This window comes from Apiospora marii, assembly GCF_038362585.1.
Source record: "Apiospora marii strain CBS 49790 chromosome Unknown utg000013l_segment0_segment0, whole genome shotgun sequence".
In the NCBI taxonomy this organism is placed as follows: domain Eukaryota; kingdom Fungi; phylum Ascomycota; class Sordariomycetes; order Amphisphaeriales; family Apiosporaceae; genus Apiospora; species Apiospora marii.
This window is the reverse complement of record NW_027117384.1, coordinates 632328-650994: the sequence shown is the minus strand read 5'-3', so window position 1 is coordinate 650994 and position 18667 is coordinate 632328. Positions and strand designations below refer to the sequence as shown.

Below are 18667 nucleotides of genomic sequence, written 5' to 3'. Positions count from 1 at the left end.
TGCCTGTGCTACCTATTGCTTGATTCGATTCGACTTGACTTTGAGCGCAGTGTGGATTTTGATTGCTGGCCTCGACGACTTGCGACCTGATCGACATCTCCGAGAGTACCTATCGAACAGCATTCACTCCGAGGAACCAAAGTGATCCAACCCAAATGCCGTGTTCACGGTAGAACTGGAATTGCCTCTGTTTCCTTTATTCAATTCGTCCCTGACCCCTTTGAACCCACTCAGCAGCCGCGGCATTTCGCAGCTCTTGCAGTGTGCTATCGTTACATTGCTTTGCTTGCCTTGCGCGCCCTGGAGCTTCGTCCTTCCTTGAAACCCGAAGTTGCCCGCCTCCGAACTCGCCATGGCCGCCAAATCGAGATTCACCAAGCTCGACGCCTTCACCAAGACTGTCGAGGATGCGAGGATACGAACCACATCGGGCGGCATCGTCACCATCGTCTCGTTGATCGTGGTGCTCTATCTCGCCTGGGGGGAATGGGCTGACTACAGGAGGGTGGTGATACACCCAGAGCTCATTGTCGACAAGGGAAGAGGTATGTGGCTTGGAGAATGCAGACTGCCCCCATTCTGGTGGCCGCTGACGATGCGACGATAGGAGAGCGAATGGAGATCCATATGAACATTACCTTCCCCAAGATTCCTTGCGAGCTGCTCACTCTGGATGTCATGGACGTTTCCGGAGAACAACAACATGGAGTCATGCATGGAGTCAACAAGGTCCGGCTCCAGCCCGCTCAGCAAGGCGGTGGTGTGATCGATGTCAAGGCTCTGTCGCTGTAAGTCCATGCATCATTGCGCAGGCACGCTTGCTTGTCTCACTGCTGACGAAAAGCCCCCCAGTCATTCCGCCGACGAGGCTGCACAGCATCTTGATCCCGACTACTGCGGTCCCTGCTACGGCGCACCCGCTCCTAGCAACGCTGTTAAGGCCGGATGCTGTTCCACTTGCGACGAGGTCCGAGAAGCCTACGCGCAGGCATCGTGGGCTTTTGGCCGTGGCGAGAATGTCGAGCAGTGCGAACGAGAGCACTATTCCGAAAAGCTGGAGGAGCAGCGCCGAGAGGGTTGCCGTATTGAAGGTGGTCTGCGGGTCAACAAGGTCATTGGAAACTTCCACTTCGCCCCTGGGAGGAGCTTCAGTAACATGAACATGCACGTTCATGACCTGAAGAACTACTGGGATGACCCAGCCGGCATTGGCCATTCCTTTGAACACACCATCCACCACTTGCGCTTTGGACCGCAACTTCCCGAAGATATCGCCAAGAAGAGTGTCAAGAACATCCCCTGGACAAACCATCACTTGAACCCGCTAGACGGCGTCAAACAGTCGACGGAGGATCCCAACTTCAACTTCATGTACTTTGTTAAGGTTGTGCCTACTTCTTACCTGCCCCTGGGCTGGAAGCAAGGCAGCCAAGTGAACGACGACGGCACTTGGCTTGGAAATCTGGGCCAAGCTTTTGATGGCAGCTTGGAGACTCACCAGTACTCGGTTACCAGCCACAAGAGAAGTCTTGCTGGTGGCGACGATGCTGCCGAGGGCCACCAGGAGCGAAAGCACGCGCAAGGTGGCATTCCTGGAGTATTCTTCTCCTACGTAAGTTGCCAGAACACGACCCCAAAATGAGTAGACGTTGACCGGATACACAGGATATTTCCCCAATGAAGGTTGTCAACCGCGAGGAGCGCGTGAAAACGTTCTCCGGTTTTCTCACTGGTATCTGCGCTGTCATTGGTGGCACGCTGACGGTTGCTGCCGCAGTAGACCGTGGTGTCTATGAAGGAGCGACGAGGCTGAAGAAGTTGCGCTCTAAAGATCTATAGGGGCCACTTAGATCTCTCATAGGTTCTTATTAGGGTTTGTATGTGATGCATAGGAAGCGGAGTTATCGGTTAGATTTATTTGGATTAGATGAAGGGCCAACGTTCATCTTGACGTCCCAGGCTTCCACGCGTACGATCGAGTGACACGGTCAGTGAGCTGGCGAAGGCCATCCTCCATCGACATTGACCACCAACAATGGCTGTTTTTGGACAAGATGAAAAGTAAACCCGATGCCACCCACTCAAGGCCAAGCACCGGCTCGTTGAGCTTGACGTCATGCAAGCACTAAAATAAAGTAAGCACCGGCCAAATCTTCGCCAGACACGAGGTGAGGTGCTGCCGTGGCCTCGTCTGATCAATGCGACAGGTACGGGGGGCAATGACACATTGGCCAACTCGGGGCAGGCTAAACACATAACACAATTGAGGTGGCTGCGCACTCCCTTCTGTGTACGAGGCGAGGAGGGAGGGCCTGCACGCAGCGTTGCGCGATATCTACATAGATATTCCGAATATGTATAATACCTAACGTCTTCGAGCCACAACATTGCAGGGATTCTCCGCTACCAAGCTTCTCACATCCACTCGGCTTAGTTGAAGAATTACCTACACAATGCCTGAACAGGCAAGCTGGGTAAGGCGTAGTGTAGTGCATGTAAAGATATTGGCGTGCCATAAACCCCAGTGATACTCTTGTGCTGGCATTTCCATAGCAACAGCATATGTTTGTTTGCCCCAGCAACGGCAGCCTATATGCTTTGCATGTGCTACTGAGCCAAAAAGCCGACGGCCGGCTGATGGACTTAATCGGTACATTGGTGTATATGGTAGGTAATGTTATATGGGTGGTTGAGGGCATCTGGCAGGACGAAGCTTCACAGCAATGGGGTGTCTCGGTGGGAAGATATCAAACTTCCCGCAGAGACAGCTGAAACATGCGGCGCCGATCAAAACAATGAACTGCCGAAAGCCGGACGAATTGCAAGCAACAAGCCATGCAAGCAAGCCAGCTACGTAATGTTGCGAGACCTTTACAGACAGTACCGGTACTGGGCGTTAAGGCAAGGTGACCTATGTGGCATCGGCGATGTAATCGGGGGCCTAACCTAAACTTAATTATAAGAAAAAAGAACTCTTGATCAATCATGTTTCAAAAGGCGGGAGGCGGTTTAACGCAACACATCGGATCGTCTCCCTTGCTTACTAAGATTCTTATATTGGTTCATTGATGCAAGGACGTACATATCATTGATGTAGGTACATGATATACCCGAGGATGCAATGGCAGCATGCCTCCAATTTCGGGGCACCGTTAGTGGATTCAGTAGAGAAGTGAGCGTACGTACGTTCTCATCTGCCATCACTCAGGTTATATATGTACCTACATACCTAGCAGTACTAATCGAAATCGGGTGATGGGTCCTCCTTGTTCCGCCTTTTATAACAGCCAACCAAGGAGTTGCAGCATTGCGGTTCGCAATCTTCTAGAATTTCAGAATTTCCCCTCCGGTGTGTAACAGGAACGGCCTTGCTGTTTCTAGCCTCTCAGCCCGACGCTATTCGCACCACAACTACCGAAGGTCGCAGCAATCTGACATGAATCGATTGGGGGAAGGGGTCTCATCTAATGAGCACTCACATACTGCAATTTCCATGCCAGAACCCGTGATGGGAGCAAGCATGGAAAGCTGGGATAGGACGGGATGCGGGCCAACCAACCGCCCCAAGATTGGCCTACTAAAAGCTATAATACCTGATAAGCCATAACCGTGAAGCTGGTTGACTAACAAGCACCGTTTCGATGATACTCGCCAGTAGCTTCAATGCCTTCTATGTTGGTAGGCTCCCCCACGGCCCTCGTGATGCAGCTACAAGTAAGGCTAAGATGCAAACTGGAGCTCAGTCTAAGCAGCCAGCAGCAGCACCCTAAGGACTTAACGTTATGCTACCATATAGGGCAAATGCATTGATATGGGGTTAACCTAGTGAACTACAGCATGCGATCGCAGGATGCTTGGTTCATCACTGCCCCTCCCCCCAGATTCCGTCTCATAAGTTAACGGTCGTCCAAAGGAGGTAGGTGGACATTTGTGCCGACGTCCAACGTGCCGGCTCGTCCCAAGTTCCAAGGTTATTTTTAACCGTGACTTGACGTTGGTTCGGTTGCGTCGTGTCCGGCCGGGCTGTGTGCTCTTCGAAGGGGCTCTAGAAGGCGGAAAAATGGCTCCTCTTAAATCTTTGGCCCTCTTTGGGACGACAGCCGTCCAAAGCTAGGCATCGATGTGGCCTAGAGCGCCCAACGAATGCGCCCGTTCGTATTTTTGACGGGCTAGACCAGGCTAAGCCTTTGGCTCGGTGCATAGTCGATGTCTCTACGGCCAATACGAGCAAAACACCGGCGACGCTGTATGGGAAATCTCTAGATCGTATGTACCGTACGCTTCTATACGGTCCAAAACAGGATAAACTTCCAACCCATTCCCAAGGGGGTTTGCATGCACGTGAACGGCATTGTACTACTAGCTGCACGGGCGTGCATACAGTGCTGACTGACTTACCTACCTCCTGCAGCACTCAAAGTCGATATGTACATCTGTACCTACCTACATTGGAGGTTACCGACTTACAACATCAAATAAGTTACCTCCTGGTGATGAGATGGATGTGGGTACGCCCATACATCGATGCGCGGTGGAACAGGGGTTGCATCTGCATCGCATTATCGACCAGATATGAGGTCTGAACCCAGGACCCCTAATGAGGGTTTCGAGATAACCTCCCACCTCCTGCCCTCCTCCTGCCAGAGAGCGCTCGGCAATGGAACAGGTGATTGAGCCGCCCGGCGAGAAGAGCGGATGGGGTAGGGGTTCGGGTAACCCTTCCTTATATTGCCCGACCCCATCGATGTTGAGGTAAGTGATACCTCGTCGTCAGCTTCAATCACAGCTCGGACGCCGGTACCAGGCGAAACTGCGGGACTGCCAACTTGGACCCTCCTGCCAAGAGGCTAAAGAAAATTGACCCCCTTCGAGGTGGCCCATCAGACTGCACATCAGAATACGCATCTCCATCCCGATGGGATAGCATGGCAGCAGGGACGGTTTTGGATGGCTGCTGTCGTTATTTGCCAGGTGCTTTGTTATTTCCTACCTCTCCATTCGGGACGGGCGTGGTTTTCTTTTCCCGTCCCTCTTGCCTGGAAATGCCCATTTCGATCAATCTCATTCATCAATTGATCGAATTTGATGTATTATTGATTGAAAGGTAGAAGAAGCCACTACATACATCTTGTACATGCACACCTAGCCAGCCCTGACTGACCACGCTAGGCACCTAACTTTCTGACATACTGCCGGAGTACAGGCCCACCCACATGACCGACCTACTGGCCTACTGACCTACTACTACTGACTTACTGTTTTCAACCCCCCCGTCATCCCAGTCTGCGACCTAGCATCAGTACCAGCAGCAGCAGCAGCAGCTAAACATACTTGATTTAGCTCGCTGCCCACCAATCCTTTGTCGTCCTCTCTTTGCTACGGTACTGCCACCGCTGCTTGTCACTTACATATCTACTACCTACATACATACCTACCTACCTACATGCCTAACCTTACGACCTACATGCATTGATGTTGTATTGATGTATGCACGCATGCAACACCAGTCCAAGTAGTTCCAGTCTGACATCTGGGGAAGAAGGGATCGTGTGGTTTGATGCACCGTGGCTTTTGTTGCTTGCCCGTGTGCCTGCCGTTCTTCATCAAGCCCAGCAGCAACTGGTGGTACCTGGCAACCTGGGCCGTCATTTCGAAGCCGGCCAATCCTGTCGCCCTCCCACGACGCACCCCTTTCTTTTTCAACCGCCACACTCAGGTACCCGACTAGTTCCTTCTTACGTACCAACTAACACCGACATACGGTACGGTATACCTGACAAACAAAAGAACAAACGGCCCCAAATCCTGAATCACATCCCTGGAGACGGATACCCTGAAAACCAGTCCAGAGAAAGGCCATCCCGAATCAATCGACTACATACGCTGTGTACACCCCCGTTTCCGGCATTCCTATTCGTTCCTGTTACATCCTGCCACTCGCGACAGAAGCCATCGCCATCGCCATCGCCCATCGCCCACCGTCATCGCCATCCACACCAACGAGCCATCACCTCCCTACTCCTTAGAAAATTATACTTTAGCCGTGGCGCCCTGAATTCCATCTTCTCTCTGTATCCCTACTGCATACTTTTCTACAATCCGACTTTGACTCTCGGGAGGACTACGGCGCCGCAACTTGAATTCTGATGCACACGGGAACTGGGCCCTCACCACAAACGAACCCAACCACTGGGATAGGAACAGCCGTAACCCAATTGTGCCCGCCAGGCAGATAGTCGCACCGTTGCATCTTGACCCTTCAACGCCACACCTCGTTACTCGAACCACGGCTGCCATATATCGTAGATCGCGCGCGCGCGCCTTGCGCAACCTTAGGCCGGTCTGCAAAGAAACAACATGGCAAACCGACCCAACTTCATCGACCTCAGGTCGACTTCTTCGGCATCTGTCGCAAGCTCACAGCGGCCTTTGCGATCCCCGAGATTACACGTCGCAGGAGAGGTTCCTCCTGCGCTCTCACCACTCGATGCCTTCGCTGCGCAAAGCCGGCTGCTCGCCAAGCAGCTGGAGGAGAGCAACAAGCAGGGCAGGAGGATGAGTCGACTGCCCCCCTTGACTGTCGAGAGCCCCCTCGTGGTCCAGGGCCGCTCGGAATATTTTCGGTCCCTGTCGTATGATTCAAGCGAAGACCATGACGAGACCCCGATGCAAAAAACAGGCCTGGGACTACTTTCCGAGCTCGAAGACCCGTCCGATCGACCAGTGTCCATGCACCCCAGAATGAGCCGCATACCACCTACCCCGGATGAATCGATACCGGTGCCCCCAAATCCCTACGTTGAGCGCGGCTTCCTCGAGCGCGGCCGACAGCTGGATCGACTTGACGAGGCAGATGATGGCGTGTTTGGCGCCCGAAGAGAACAGTCTCCCGGAGACCTAGAAAGTCTGCCAGAGCAAAAGGACGAAACGAGTCAAACGGAACCAGACCCAAGCTCCAGAGACGCTGGAAATGTCGTTCTCGACGAGGCGCCCACATCAGTACCGCCGTCTCCAGAGAAGCTCACCCGGCAAATCTCCCACGAGTCGGGCCTGGCTCCTCCGAGATCCATGTTTCCAAAGCGCTCCTCGAGTATTATGTCGGCACCGCTCGAGTCGCATAATGATGATACATTGAGCGTGTCCTTCCACTCTCAACCGCCTCGCAAACTGTCAGGCAGCAGTGCCTATTCTAGCCACTCCTTGGCGTCGCCAATGGCGGCAAATTTCCACCACGCAAGGTCGCCTTCGATAAGCTCGGTTGCATCGCTACCACGCCCTTCCTTCAACTTCTCGAGGCCCCTTAGCCGCTCAGGAACACCCGGCTTTGACCCACCGGCTCGGCTTGAGACACCATCCCGTCAAGCATCCCAAGACAGCCAGCCATCGTTTGTCTTGGGTGATGAAGCCGCGCAGACGCCAATCAGTATGCATAGCGAGGCCTTCGGTGACGGCGTAGGCGAAGACGGTAGAGGCGCGCCTTCCTACATATACACTAAATATTCATTGCCGAGAGGCAAGGCGCTGCAAAGAAACTCGGGCATGTTCAACCCAGATGAAGTTTCGCAATTCAAATGGGAGGAGCCGATGGTTCACCCTAGCAATGTGCAGCCGTTCACTAAAGGCCACGCTCCCCCGTCGCCGCCCTCGCGGCCCACTAGCTCGTCGTCGCGGTATCTGGACACGGCGCCAGCTGCGGATCCCTACCTCGGAAGGCCCTCTCTGGAGCGAAGCAAGCTATCCAACGAGGTTTCCTTGAATGGTGGGCCTTCGCCCGCCCCGAGTCGTACATCGACCAGCGATGCCGGAAGACCTTCAGAAGACGCGCCCCGTGGTCGGCCTTTGACGTCTCCGCTGCACGACCAGACTCGAGGTCGCACGCCCATGTCAACAGCTACAAGCGATTCGGCAAGCACCGTGAAGCCCGCGAGGTCCCTTGCCCCTACGGCGGCCGAGATGAGCGCCGACGAACATCTGGAGAAGGGAATCAAGTGCCACGAGGAAGGTTCGGTGAAAGAGTCTACATATCATCTTCGTCTAGCGGCGCGAGGCGGGTCTCCGACGGGCATGCTACTCTATGCTTTGGCTTGCCGGCATGGATGGGGCATGCGGCCAAACCAGCGCGAAGGTGTAGAATGGCTGCGAAAGGCTGCTGAGGGTGCGAGTGTGGAGATTGCCGAAGATGAAGGCAACGTCAAGGACGGCAAGACGGTGGATTTTACAGAACGCAAGACACGCAAGGCTCAGTTTGCTCTGAGTATATATGAACTTGGCGTCAGTCACATGAATGGATGGGGAATTGAGCAGGACAAGGCACTGGCGTTGCGGTGCTTTGAGATTGCTGGTAGTAAGTTGCCCATGTTTCAGCTGTGGCGACATGAACTAACTGGATTCCCTACAGGCTGGGGCGACGTGGACGCTCTCACTGAAGCTGGGTTCTGCTATGCGCAGGGCGTTGGCTGCAAAAAGGATTTGAAGAAGAGCGCCAAGTTCTACAGGATGGCCGAGGCAAAGGGAATGAGCATGCCCGGGAACAGCTGGTAAGTATCCCAAAACAGAGGGTTCAACTGGGGACAGCCAAACTGACATCACTCGATAGGATTCACAAGAGCAAATACGCGGATGACGATGCTGCTGTCAGTGTCAAATCCAGTGTTAAATCCAAAAAGGGCCGCAGCAAGTCTAGAGGCCGCCACATATTTGGTGCCAAGAAGTCTAAGGAGGCATAAGTCGGGTAGAAGGGAGAGGGATAGAACAATCTTGGGAGCAGGATTATTACGACTACGATGACGAATGAAGACAGAGTCTTTTGGTTTTTCTGGCGTTTCTCGGAGTCAACAAATGGAGCGTCGCCTGCCGCATTTTCCATGAGGGCCCAGCTGCCTCTTAAGCGCAACCACGCAGCTGATAAGCGTTTGCATACGGGTGTGGACGAGTTGTTTGAGTATTTCAGCATATGGGCGGATATATCGCGTCGAAAGGGGGCGTCATGCCAATATTGGAAGCATTTTGAGCGTCAGCGTGAACAAAAACTACGGCATGGACATATTTCGTGCCCTTGCACATGTGTCCTTGCATGATTTATGGCCATGGGAAGAAGAGAGAGGTAGGCGGATCTACCGTCTACTCGGGAGGTGTACATATAGATAGATTCAAGGCTACCCGACCTATCGGCAATATCAACGCTAGATGGACACCGAAGAGCCCCATTATGTAGGGGAGCCGACTCACTCAACCTCAATGACAGGCTAAAATCACCATAGAGAAGAGGTAATATGAAGGATGGGCTGGGAAATCAAATAGGTTCAGAACTTGCGCTATTCAGTACGAAGGGGTTCCATGTATGTTTGCACGCGGCGACTCGGACTTTCTGTGTTTGTTTCGCAGCCCAACCATGACGTCTCAAAGTAACGCATCCAGCTAGAGAGTACTTAAGACAGCCAGTCCACTTGTCCGTGTCATCAACTCGTTCTCCTCCAAGATGATGGCGCCACTTCCTCCGGGCAAGAACCCATACCACCTTTGGCCAGGCCTAAGCGGGGAGGTATTGGCAGAAGGAAGCTGATCAGGTTACGACGGATCCGGGATTACGACGAAACCGGGGTCGCACTGCGGGCCGCATTCGGTCGCATTACCATGGTGCTCGAAGCAACCCAGAGTTCCGTTGTGGTTCCAGAGGACTTGATCTATGTCATGGGCACGAAGATTTGGTCAGTAGGCAGGCTTATTTCCGTGGTATACAGTTGCACGAGTTCGGGAAGGGGGCAGATGGATGGCAGCAGTAGTGGTGGTGCTTACTCAAGTCGTAGGCGGCAGGGACGAAGTGGCTGCTCGTGTCGGAGCACTGGGCCGTCAGAGCGAAGGTGAGGTTGGTGGCCGTGAAGTTCAGGTTGGTACAGCTGGTCATGAAGTTGCCGCTTTGTTGTGAGGGATCGGCAGGTCAGCTGTTGCTCTTCTGTATGCGTAGAGCGCCGGGGCCACAGGTCTGGGGGCAACAGGAACTCACTTATCGTAGGGGACCAGCTGGCCGCCGTTGTTGATCAGGCAGGGATTGATGTCGAACCCTGGCGTTTTCAAGACTGTTAGATTCTGGCAGCTGTGAAAGCGAGCAACTCATGTGCGTGTTGAGTCAAGGAGGGTGAGGGAAGTGGCCGGGTAAAGGATGCAGTAACGTACAGGTCCACTGGTATCCGTAGTCGGCGATGTCGTCGTCGTTGCAATACATGCCAAGGAAGCTGCCGGTCAGGTTGGCGGACTGCCAAGTGCAGTTGCCGAGGAAGCCCTGAGACTCGACGAGGCCGAGGACGCCAAGGAGGCAGACAAGGGTGGCGGCGAGGAGCTTCATGGTGATTCGGGATTCGCGTGTTGCACCGGGAGCGTGTGGATTTTGATGGTGTATTGGTTGGTGTATTGGTGTGGAGAGATGTTGTGCAGAGGTGAAATAAGGAAGACTGGTGGAAGAAGTCAGGAAGAAGGAGTAGGTCGACTACAAGAATGGAGAAATGCGGTGGTGCAGTGCGTGCTTGCTACCGGACTGTTGCAGGAAGCCGGGACAAATCTATGCGGAATGTATGAAAAACACCCGACCAGTAAGTGTAGTCAATCAAAGTGATGCAGGTTATCAACTAATGATGTATCGTGAAGGGCAGTTGCTGAGGTGAGGATCCTCCATCCCAACCCTCCAGCTTACACAGATACTGGGTCATCCATCAAGCCCTTTTTCTTCCCCTTACCTCGCCATCACCTCACAGTCACCTCGTCCCTTCCCTTAAGTATTGCATTCGCTGCCGATGCCACTGTAAGTAACCATCTTCTCCTCGACAGACGGTTAGTACCCCACTCACTCCCCGCCCACGGTTCCCTTCAAGGTGCTGCTAGCCTAGATGCGGCAACGAGTCCGACCAAGTGATGTTCCCACTGCCATCGCAGTTGGGGCACGCGCATCGTAGACTAGGGTCATCTCTCCCTGCTTCGACAGCAGTTGCAGCCTGTTATTGTACAACTTCCCTTCACAAGGAATTCCCCGCTGCTCAGCCCGTCGAGTTGAGGGAGTCGGTCATCGTCGTCGTCAAGACTAAGAGTCAACTCACTTCTTCTCTGAAACCAATATAGCTTAGCCATTGCCCAGGCACCTGTGTGTGGACCGTTGGTCAAAGGTGATGGTGTCTCAGATCCTCATGTCAGACTCCCTCGTGGTCAGTCTTTCTCACTCTCTTCCCAGCTTCTTCTTTCTCCTGGGTGGCGGGTATCACACTGGGCCTAGTCCTTTGTCTCCGGGATCAGCCATATGACAGGCAGGTCCAGCCTCGGTCTCGAGTTCGAAGGAAGAGAAGCCGTAACAGGGAAACCGAGACACTCTGGTACCAATCAGAATGTAGAGAGCCCTTTGTAGCTCGACATCTTTGTCGTTGAGCGCGACTTTGTTGCACGTGAGGCTAAAGTTTCCCCTGCTGGCCGATGTCTAGAACGACATGGTGAAAACCACAAACAGTGACATGCCGGCTTGGTCTCTTATGCTTCTTGTCGCTTTTCCAATCATTGGTCGGTCTCTCTGCGCTCCCATAACAATGCCGATGCCAGCACGGAAGTGCGGGCGTGTTATCTGTGTCTCGTGTTGGGTTTTCAAAAGATATTGCCGCTGCAAACCAAGTGCAACTTATATTCCGACAAAGCGACCGAGCCTGTCCTCCGCCACCCCCTCTGAGTTGCGACATGCATCAAATCGTGCCACGGATACACCTTGACGAAGGTTCTGAACCTTAACCCACATTCTGTGCCTTGCGTGCCCTCGAAAGCAGCGACAATTCCATCTAGAGCTGTCTACTGTATGTTGCACTCGACAGAGTGCTGCAACACAAACCAACCTGATTTGGCACACCGATGTTTGCCATTGTGACACGGTCCTCATTACTGTCACCAGCAGGTGCAGGGACAGGGCAAACAAATCCAAGACAAGAACTGCAGCCATCCATTCGCTTGGGCGTGTGGTATTTGTTCTATCATCTTACAGTATGTACGAGTATGCTGTTTCTGGTGCAAGATCAGGGGTAATCCGTGAATCCGGCGCTGGGTCCGTCTCGCCTCATCAGGTATCCGAATCTTCCTCCTTGGTCGAGCAGAATGCTGGGCACGTCCTGATTGTTGTCGATCTTGTCATATTCCTGCCCTGGCCGTTCCCATATATCCTTGCCCTCCCGGATATGCTCTGCGATCCACTCCCGGTTGCGATAGTGCTCGTGGTTCATCCACTGATGGGAAAAGGAGGACATCTTGGTGAGCAGCTCCTCGATAGTGGAAAAGCAGGACGAGCAGTGCCAACCCGCGTCCCACAGGTCCGCAGTCTCCAGCTTGACTAGGGGCGGCAGGTTCCCGTCGCCGTTCCGGAGGTTCACCGGTAAGATGGTCCGCCAACCTTGGTAGTACGTCGCTTGAGGGTGCGACCATTGCACACCCCTGTGCATAAACTGGAAGCTGTAATAGTAGAAATGGCTCCGGAGGTTCAGCCTGCGGGGGAAGCTGCATGATTTGAGAAGGACCAAGGTCTCAGGACGGATAATCTCATCCACGTCGGCCACGACAATGGCATCGCCGTCCTCCGGGGCCTGCGGGCCCTGGAGCCGGGGCAGTACTTGATCGTACATGGCGTTGCGCTGGAGGTCCTCCCAGTCCCACGCAGGATTTGCTCGATCCGAGTGAAAGCCTGGGGGGATATCCAGGGTGTGATAGATGATTTTGTCCCGGTAGGCGGCGAATCGGTCCAGGTTGTCCTTGATGACAAGAGGCTTGTCGTGGTTGGTGAAGGTCTTTGGCGACTCGACGACAACAAAGTAGTCGACAAAGTCATAGGTGGTATTCAGGCGGATCTCCAGCCAGTCGAGCTCCGTGTTGACCATCAGAAGATCGTAGACCTTTCTCGGGCGGGCAGGCGAGCCCCGCGGCCTGAAGGGGGCCCATCCATGCTGCTTGCAGAGCCCATCTATTTCTCCAGCCTGGAGATGCGGGTCGAAGCGGTTGACGCGGTGGACCGTCCGATCTGTCCAGGCCGGATTGAGCCAAGTCAACAGAAGGAAACTGAAGATCAGGCCAGCTATAAGTCTCGGGGCCGACCGCCTGTCTAAACCTAGACACCTCGGGGCGCGCATGATGGGATGGCAGTTACTGTGGGTGCTGCTGCGGCATTGCGAGACCGACGACGTCGCAAAGTTTTGGAGACGGGACGGGGGTCTGCAGGTGGTCTGGTCGGGGGGCTACTGGCCAGCTAATTCAGTTCAGGCTAGACGAGGAAACTAGCAGGTAGAAGGCGACCGTGAGAATGGAAACAAAAAAAAAAAACGGAATGCCTTAATGCTGGGAAAGAAGAACGGAATCAAGACAGACAGACAGACAGGTTGCTAGGAATCACCGGATTACTTAGGTGGTTTCGTATAAGGCTAGGTAAGTAATGTATATACCATCGGCTGGATGCAGGCATGTAAGCAAAGACCCTGAGCAAAGCAACGCTCTTGCCATGGTAATTTTCCTACAATGCATAGGTACATGTATTTATCTGCAATCGAATCCAATCAAACTGTAGATGGCATGACACCCAATGATTGAAATTTAAAGCAAGTGCAATGCCGCTGTATACCTAACCTTGTTTGAAGCTAGCGCCGGTCTTGGTTTCTTCAGGGGGGGAATAAGAGCAATTGCAATTGATTGATTGCAATTGGAGCCCCAAGAGTCCAAGACCCCAAGTGCCAAGAGCCCCAACCAGTAAGTAAGCTGGATGGATGCCAAGCCTCTCCTCTCATCTACCTACTGTCTCTCCATCTACCCATTCTCCCACTCGCACTTCTCCTGTTCTATTAATCTAACGTGCCCCTCCATTACCTATATTAGTTGCCGAGTATAACATAGGTCGGGGATCGTCGCCCGAGCTTGAGTCAAGATGAGAACTGTACAAGTAGTTAAGCATGCCGGTCGCTGTAGTCCGGCGCTCTGCTCTTCAACCTTACAGCCACTGGACTTAAGGTTGCCATGTCGAGCTCGACCGAAGCTTTCGTCGCATCGTGGCCACCAGTCACAGCTGTGGAGCGGCGTCACCCGCCGCGCCCTATCGTCTAGGCCGGAGCAACGCCGGCCTCGGCTGCCGCCTGCTTCTTCCCCGCACCTAGCAGCGTCCCCATTAATACCTCGGCCTGCCACCAGCCAGTCTCGGCGCCTTCGTACTGCTCCTGCGCCAACAACTACACATTCACTTACAATGGATCAGGGAAATGGCCAGAACGGCGCGCCGGCCACCTGGGTCGGGCATGGAGGAGCTGCCGCGTTGGACCTGAGGAGTGACACCCAGACAACACCGACCGCCGCCATGCTGGCGGCCATCTCTGTGACAACTCTGGATGACGACGTGTACAACGAGGATAGGACAACCATAGACCTCGAGGCTCACGTTGCGGCATTGGCGGGCAAAGAGGCCGGATTGTTCGTGTTGTCGGGCACAATGGGAAACCAACTGGCTCTCCGCTCCCTGCTGGTACAGCCACCGCACAGTGTGCTGTGCGACCACCGCTCTCACATAATCAGATACGAGGCTGGAGGGTACGTTTCCCGCAATGTTTACTGATGTGTAACGTATATGTGTATATCGGTGTATATATATAGCTCTGCTAGTCGAAACTTGATACTTACCTCTCTCTCTCTCTCTCTATTAGGGTCGCATCCCTTTCGCAGGCCATGATTGAAGCCGTGGTTCCTCGCAATGGCATCCACTTGACCTTGGAAGACGTCAAGGAACATGCATGCATAGGCGACAATGTTCACGACTGTCCGACGAGAGTCATCAGTCTGGAAAACACCCTCGGGGGCATGATCATGCCGTTGGAAGAGGTCCGGCGGATCTCAGCGTGGGCCCGGGAGCATGGCATCCGGATGCACTGCGACGGTGCCCGGCTTTGGGAGGTGGTTGCCTCGGGCGGCGGTTCCCTACAGGATTTTGCCGAGTGTTTCGACACGGTGAACCTCTGTTTCTCCAAGGGGCTCGGAGCCCCCATAGGCAGCATCATTGTCGGGCCCAAGGAGGTGCTCAAGCACTCTCGGTGGATGCGCAAATCCATCGGCGGAGGGCTGCGACAGTCGGGCGTCGTCACGGCAGCGGCAAGAGTTGCCGTCGACGTCACTTTCGGCACCGGCCCCAACGGCGAAGGGGGGCTATTAAAGGAGTCCCACGCCACGGCCAAGCGGGTTGAGAAGCTGTGGGTTGAGATGGGGGGAAAGATGCTATACCCGGTGCACACCAACATGCTCTGGCTCGACCTGGAGTCGATGGGCTGCAGCGGGGAGCGGTTCACCGAACTGGGCGCCCAGCGTGGGCTCAAGTTATCCGGCAACCGCATCATCACGCACTATCAGGTTGGCGAAGGGGCTATCCAGAAGTTGACCGAGGTTTTCAAGCAGGTGGCCGCGGAGAGGAGCACTCCTCCCAAGCTTGGTCCCAAGCATGCCAACGACACGGGAGTACATGTATACAAAGCCTAGGTAGAAACCCACCTGCACGCTTCTGTTGATATTATTCAATTGAAATCGGATGCGCTCAATTGACCTAACCTACTGTGGTATGCAAAAAGTTATGACGTCATGGCTGCAGAGAAGACGCATGACGGCTGCTGCTACTGCTACTACTAGCTCTTGCCCGGTGAGTGAAGGGGCCAATTGGATCCCCAGCCTCACGTCACTCGTCATATTGCCTGTAGATGGGGAGAAAGCAGGGGATATGGATCGGATGCGGGGAGCCTCTCGATTTTCGTGGGGAGGATTTCTGCGGAGTTAAAATACATGTACATTCCGTACCTACCTAGACAAAGACGGCAACGACGCTGCCGATAGAGGCTAGGCCTACATACTAGCAGTGGGCGGCGCCGCAAATCCTGGTCAGACTCCCAGCGCAATGGGTCAAGTAGGCCATGTCGCCCAGCCATCTGGCTTCCAATAGTTGCTCGTATTGGCTACAGCTGTGTTCGGCTCGCGGATGCAGGCCGACTGCAGCACTGGGCCAGCCGAATGCAGGCGTACAAGCAGCGCCATGCACCATCCATCGTCACATTACCCCACTAGTGAGCGACTCGGCAGATCCGTGACCAAGTCGGGTCGGCCAGTACGGCTGGCTGTGCCATCACCACCATGTCTCGCCTCCCTGTACTACTAACTACTACATAAACCCCCAACCTGACCTCAAACGAGGGTATTATAGAAATATACATTTCCCCATACCTTCGAAACGAGCCTCAGTGAATGCGAAAAGTCTCTCCCTGTCTGTGATTCCAATACCTACGGAGGCCAACCTACGGATCCCGCTTCCGCCTTCCTATGCCATGCTACGTCTACGACTAGCTACGGCGGCTGCCATCGTAGCCCTGGTGCCGGCCTTTGTCTCAGGCCTCTACCAGAATGGCTCTACTATAGCACCATGCAACTCGACCTTGTACTGCCATGGCGATATCCTCAAGGCCATCCAGCTGGCCAGTCCCTTTTCCGATTCCAAGACCTTTGTCGATCTGTAAGCACCCCCATCCCCCTCGAAGAGATACAAGGTCGTGTGTCCTAACCAACGGCAACTAGACCTACGCTCCGGCCCTTACATGAAGTCGTGGCCGCTTTCAGCAACCTGTCCAAGCCATTGAGCAACAATACTGAACTCAATGACTTTCTCTCGACCTACTTCGGCCAGGCCGGCTCCGAACTTCGGGACGTCCCCAGGGACCAGCTGTCGACGGATGCCGGCTTCCTGGAGAAGGTCAATGACACAGTCATCAGGGAGTTCACACAGAAAGTCATCGAGATCTGGCCTGACCTGACAAGAGAGTACGTTGGCGCCAACAACTGCCCTGACTGTGTCGACAGCTTCATTCCCCTCAAGAGGACCTTCGTAGTTGTGAGTGCTCACCGCCCCGTCCCCATCGTCTCAACCCGAGCAAGCTTTACTCGCTTGACCGGGGCTGTCTTCTGAACTGTGCTGACTTCCTCCAGGCCGGCGGACGTTTCAGAGAGCCGTACTACTGGGATTCCTACTGGATCCTGCAAGGACTGCTACGGACAGGCGGGAGCTTTACCGAAATATCCAAGTCAGTCTCCTACCTGACCATGATCGAAGTCTGTACACTATTAGTCATACTGATACCTCGCCCTGCTAGGAACGTGATTGAGAACTTTTTGGATCTGGTTGACGAGTTTGGATTTGTGCCCAATGGTGCCAGGATATACTACCTCAACAGGTCGCAGCCACCAGTCCTCCCACAGATGGTGAAGTCTTACGTCGAGTATACCAACGACACCAGCATCTTGGAACGCGCAGTACCCCTGCTGGTGAAAGAGCACGGCTTCTGGACACAGAACCGCTCAGTCGAGATCCAAGCCGGTGGTCAAACCTACACGCTGAATCACTACGGCGTGGAGAACACGGAGCCCAGGCCCGAGTCCTACAAGGAAGACTACGTCACGGCCAATAACCGCTCATACTACGCCGCCTCGGGCATCATCTACCCCGAAACCCATGCTTTGAGTGGCTCCGAAAAAGCAGAGTTATATGCAAACTTGGCAAGTGGCGCGGAATCCGGCTGGGACTACACGACGCGCTGGCTGAAGAACCCACTGGATGCGGCTGATGATGTGTACTTTCCATTGCGGTCGCTGAACACGGCCAATATTGTCCCCGTGGATCTGAACTCTATACTCTACGCCAACGAAGTCACCATTGCAGAGTATTTGAAAGCGACAGGGAACGAGACCGGCGCGGCCTGGTTCACGACAACGGCCGAGAAGCGCTCTGCCGCCATGTACACGCTCATGTGGAGCGCCAAGTACAACTCGTACTTCGACTACAACCTGACCTCGAGCGCCCAGAACCAGTTCGTACCTGCAGACAAGGACGCCACGGCTTCACAGAAGGGAGACGCCCCCGAGGGCCACCAAGTCTACTTCAACGTCGGGCAGTTCTACCCCTTCTGGCTTGGCGCGGCACCCCGACAGCTCAAGAGCAATCCGCTGGCCGTGCGGATCGCATACCAGAGACTCGTCGACTTTCTCGCCCGAGAGGCCGGGGCCATCCCGGCCACGAATATCGTGACGGGCCAGCAGTGGGACCAGCCCAACGTCTGGCCGCCGCTCATGTACGTGTTGATGCAAGGCTTGCTCAACACGCCGGCGACCTTCGGGGAGGACGACCCAGACTATCTCGGAACCCAGGATCTGGCATTGGGACTGGCCCAGCGCTACCTGGACAGCACCTTCTGCACGTGGCGGGCTACCGGAGGATCCACCTCGGAGACGCCGCAGCTGCAAGGGCTGAGCCCGTCCGACCAGGGCATCATGTTCGAAAAGTACGGCGACAACTCCACCAACGCCGTCGGTAGTGGCGGCGAGTACGAGGTGGTCGAGGGCTTTGGCTGGACCAACGGCGTGTTGATCTGGGTCGTCGACACGTTCAACACCAAGCTGAAGCGGCCCGACTGTGGCAATCTCACCGCGGCGCATTCGACGTCGTCCAAGAAGAAGAGACATGCCGACCCCAGCGCCGTCGAGTTACACCCATTCGATGCCAGGTGGACCAAGAAGTTCGGAAGCCGCTCATTGAAGTGAACATCTGATGGCGTCAGGGGGCTATCTTTCTTCCCTTAGAGCGGTGTTTAGCCATTCC

At 54.4% G+C, this 18667-nt stretch overlaps 6 protein-coding genes across 6 annotated transcripts; 4 read left to right on the top strand and 2 right to left on the bottom strand.

Annotated features, from left to right (window-relative positions):
- Positions 1–352: 352 nt before the first annotated feature.
- On the top strand, positions 353–1839 carry PG985_015351 (uncharacterized protein; the record flags this gene model as incomplete). The annotated part of the gene is made up of 4 exons (XM_066835117.1): positions 353–545; positions 608–788; positions 853–1612; positions 1666–1839. 4 exons carry the CDS (start codon positions 353–355, stop codon positions 1837–1839), a joined length of 1308 nt encoding a protein of 435 aa, XP_066676320.1.
- A 4518-nt stretch (positions 1840–6357) lies between these two features.
- On the top strand, positions 6358–8726 carry PG985_015350 (uncharacterized protein; the record flags this gene model as incomplete). Its single annotated transcript, XM_066835116.1, has 3 exons — positions 6358–8344; positions 8399–8537; positions 8597–8726. 3 exons carry the CDS (start codon positions 6358–6360, stop codon positions 8724–8726), a joined length of 2256 nt encoding a protein of 751 aa, XP_066676319.1.
- An 841-nt stretch (positions 8727–9567) lies between these two features.
- Positions 9568–10342, bottom strand: PG985_015349 (uncharacterized protein; the record flags this gene model as incomplete). Its single annotated transcript, XM_066835115.1, has 4 exons — positions 9568–9683; positions 9796–9914; positions 10004–10061; positions 10174–10342. 4 exons carry the CDS (start codon positions 10340–10342, stop codon positions 9568–9570), a joined length of 462 nt encoding a protein of 153 aa, XP_066676318.1.
- A 1696-nt stretch (positions 10343–12038) lies between these two features.
- Positions 12039–13139, bottom strand: PG985_015348 (glycosyltransferase family 17; the record flags this gene model as incomplete). Its single annotated transcript, XM_066835114.1, has 1 exon — positions 12039–13139. The coding sequence occupies one exon, from the start codon at positions 13137–13139 to the stop codon at positions 12039–12041; it is 1101 nt and encodes a 366-aa protein (XP_066676317.1).
- Positions 13140–14239: 1100 nt separating this feature from the next.
- On the top strand, positions 14240–15513 carry PG985_015347 (threonine aldolase; the record flags this gene model as incomplete). Its single annotated transcript, XM_066835113.1, has 2 exons — positions 14240–14577; positions 14691–15513. 2 exons carry the CDS (start codon positions 14240–14242, stop codon positions 15511–15513), a joined length of 1161 nt encoding a protein of 386 aa, XP_066676316.1.
- Positions 15514–16346: 833 nt separating this feature from the next.
- PG985_015346 (glycoside hydrolase family 37 protein) lies at positions 16347–18609 on the top strand (the record flags this gene model as incomplete). The annotated part of the gene is made up of 3 exons (XM_066835112.1): positions 16347–16531; positions 16594–16906; positions 17002–18609. The coding sequence occupies 3 exons, from the start codon at positions 16347–16349 to the stop codon at positions 18607–18609; spliced, it is 2106 nt and encodes a 701-aa protein (XP_066676315.1).
- Between the last annotated feature and the right edge of the window lie 58 nt (positions 18610–18667).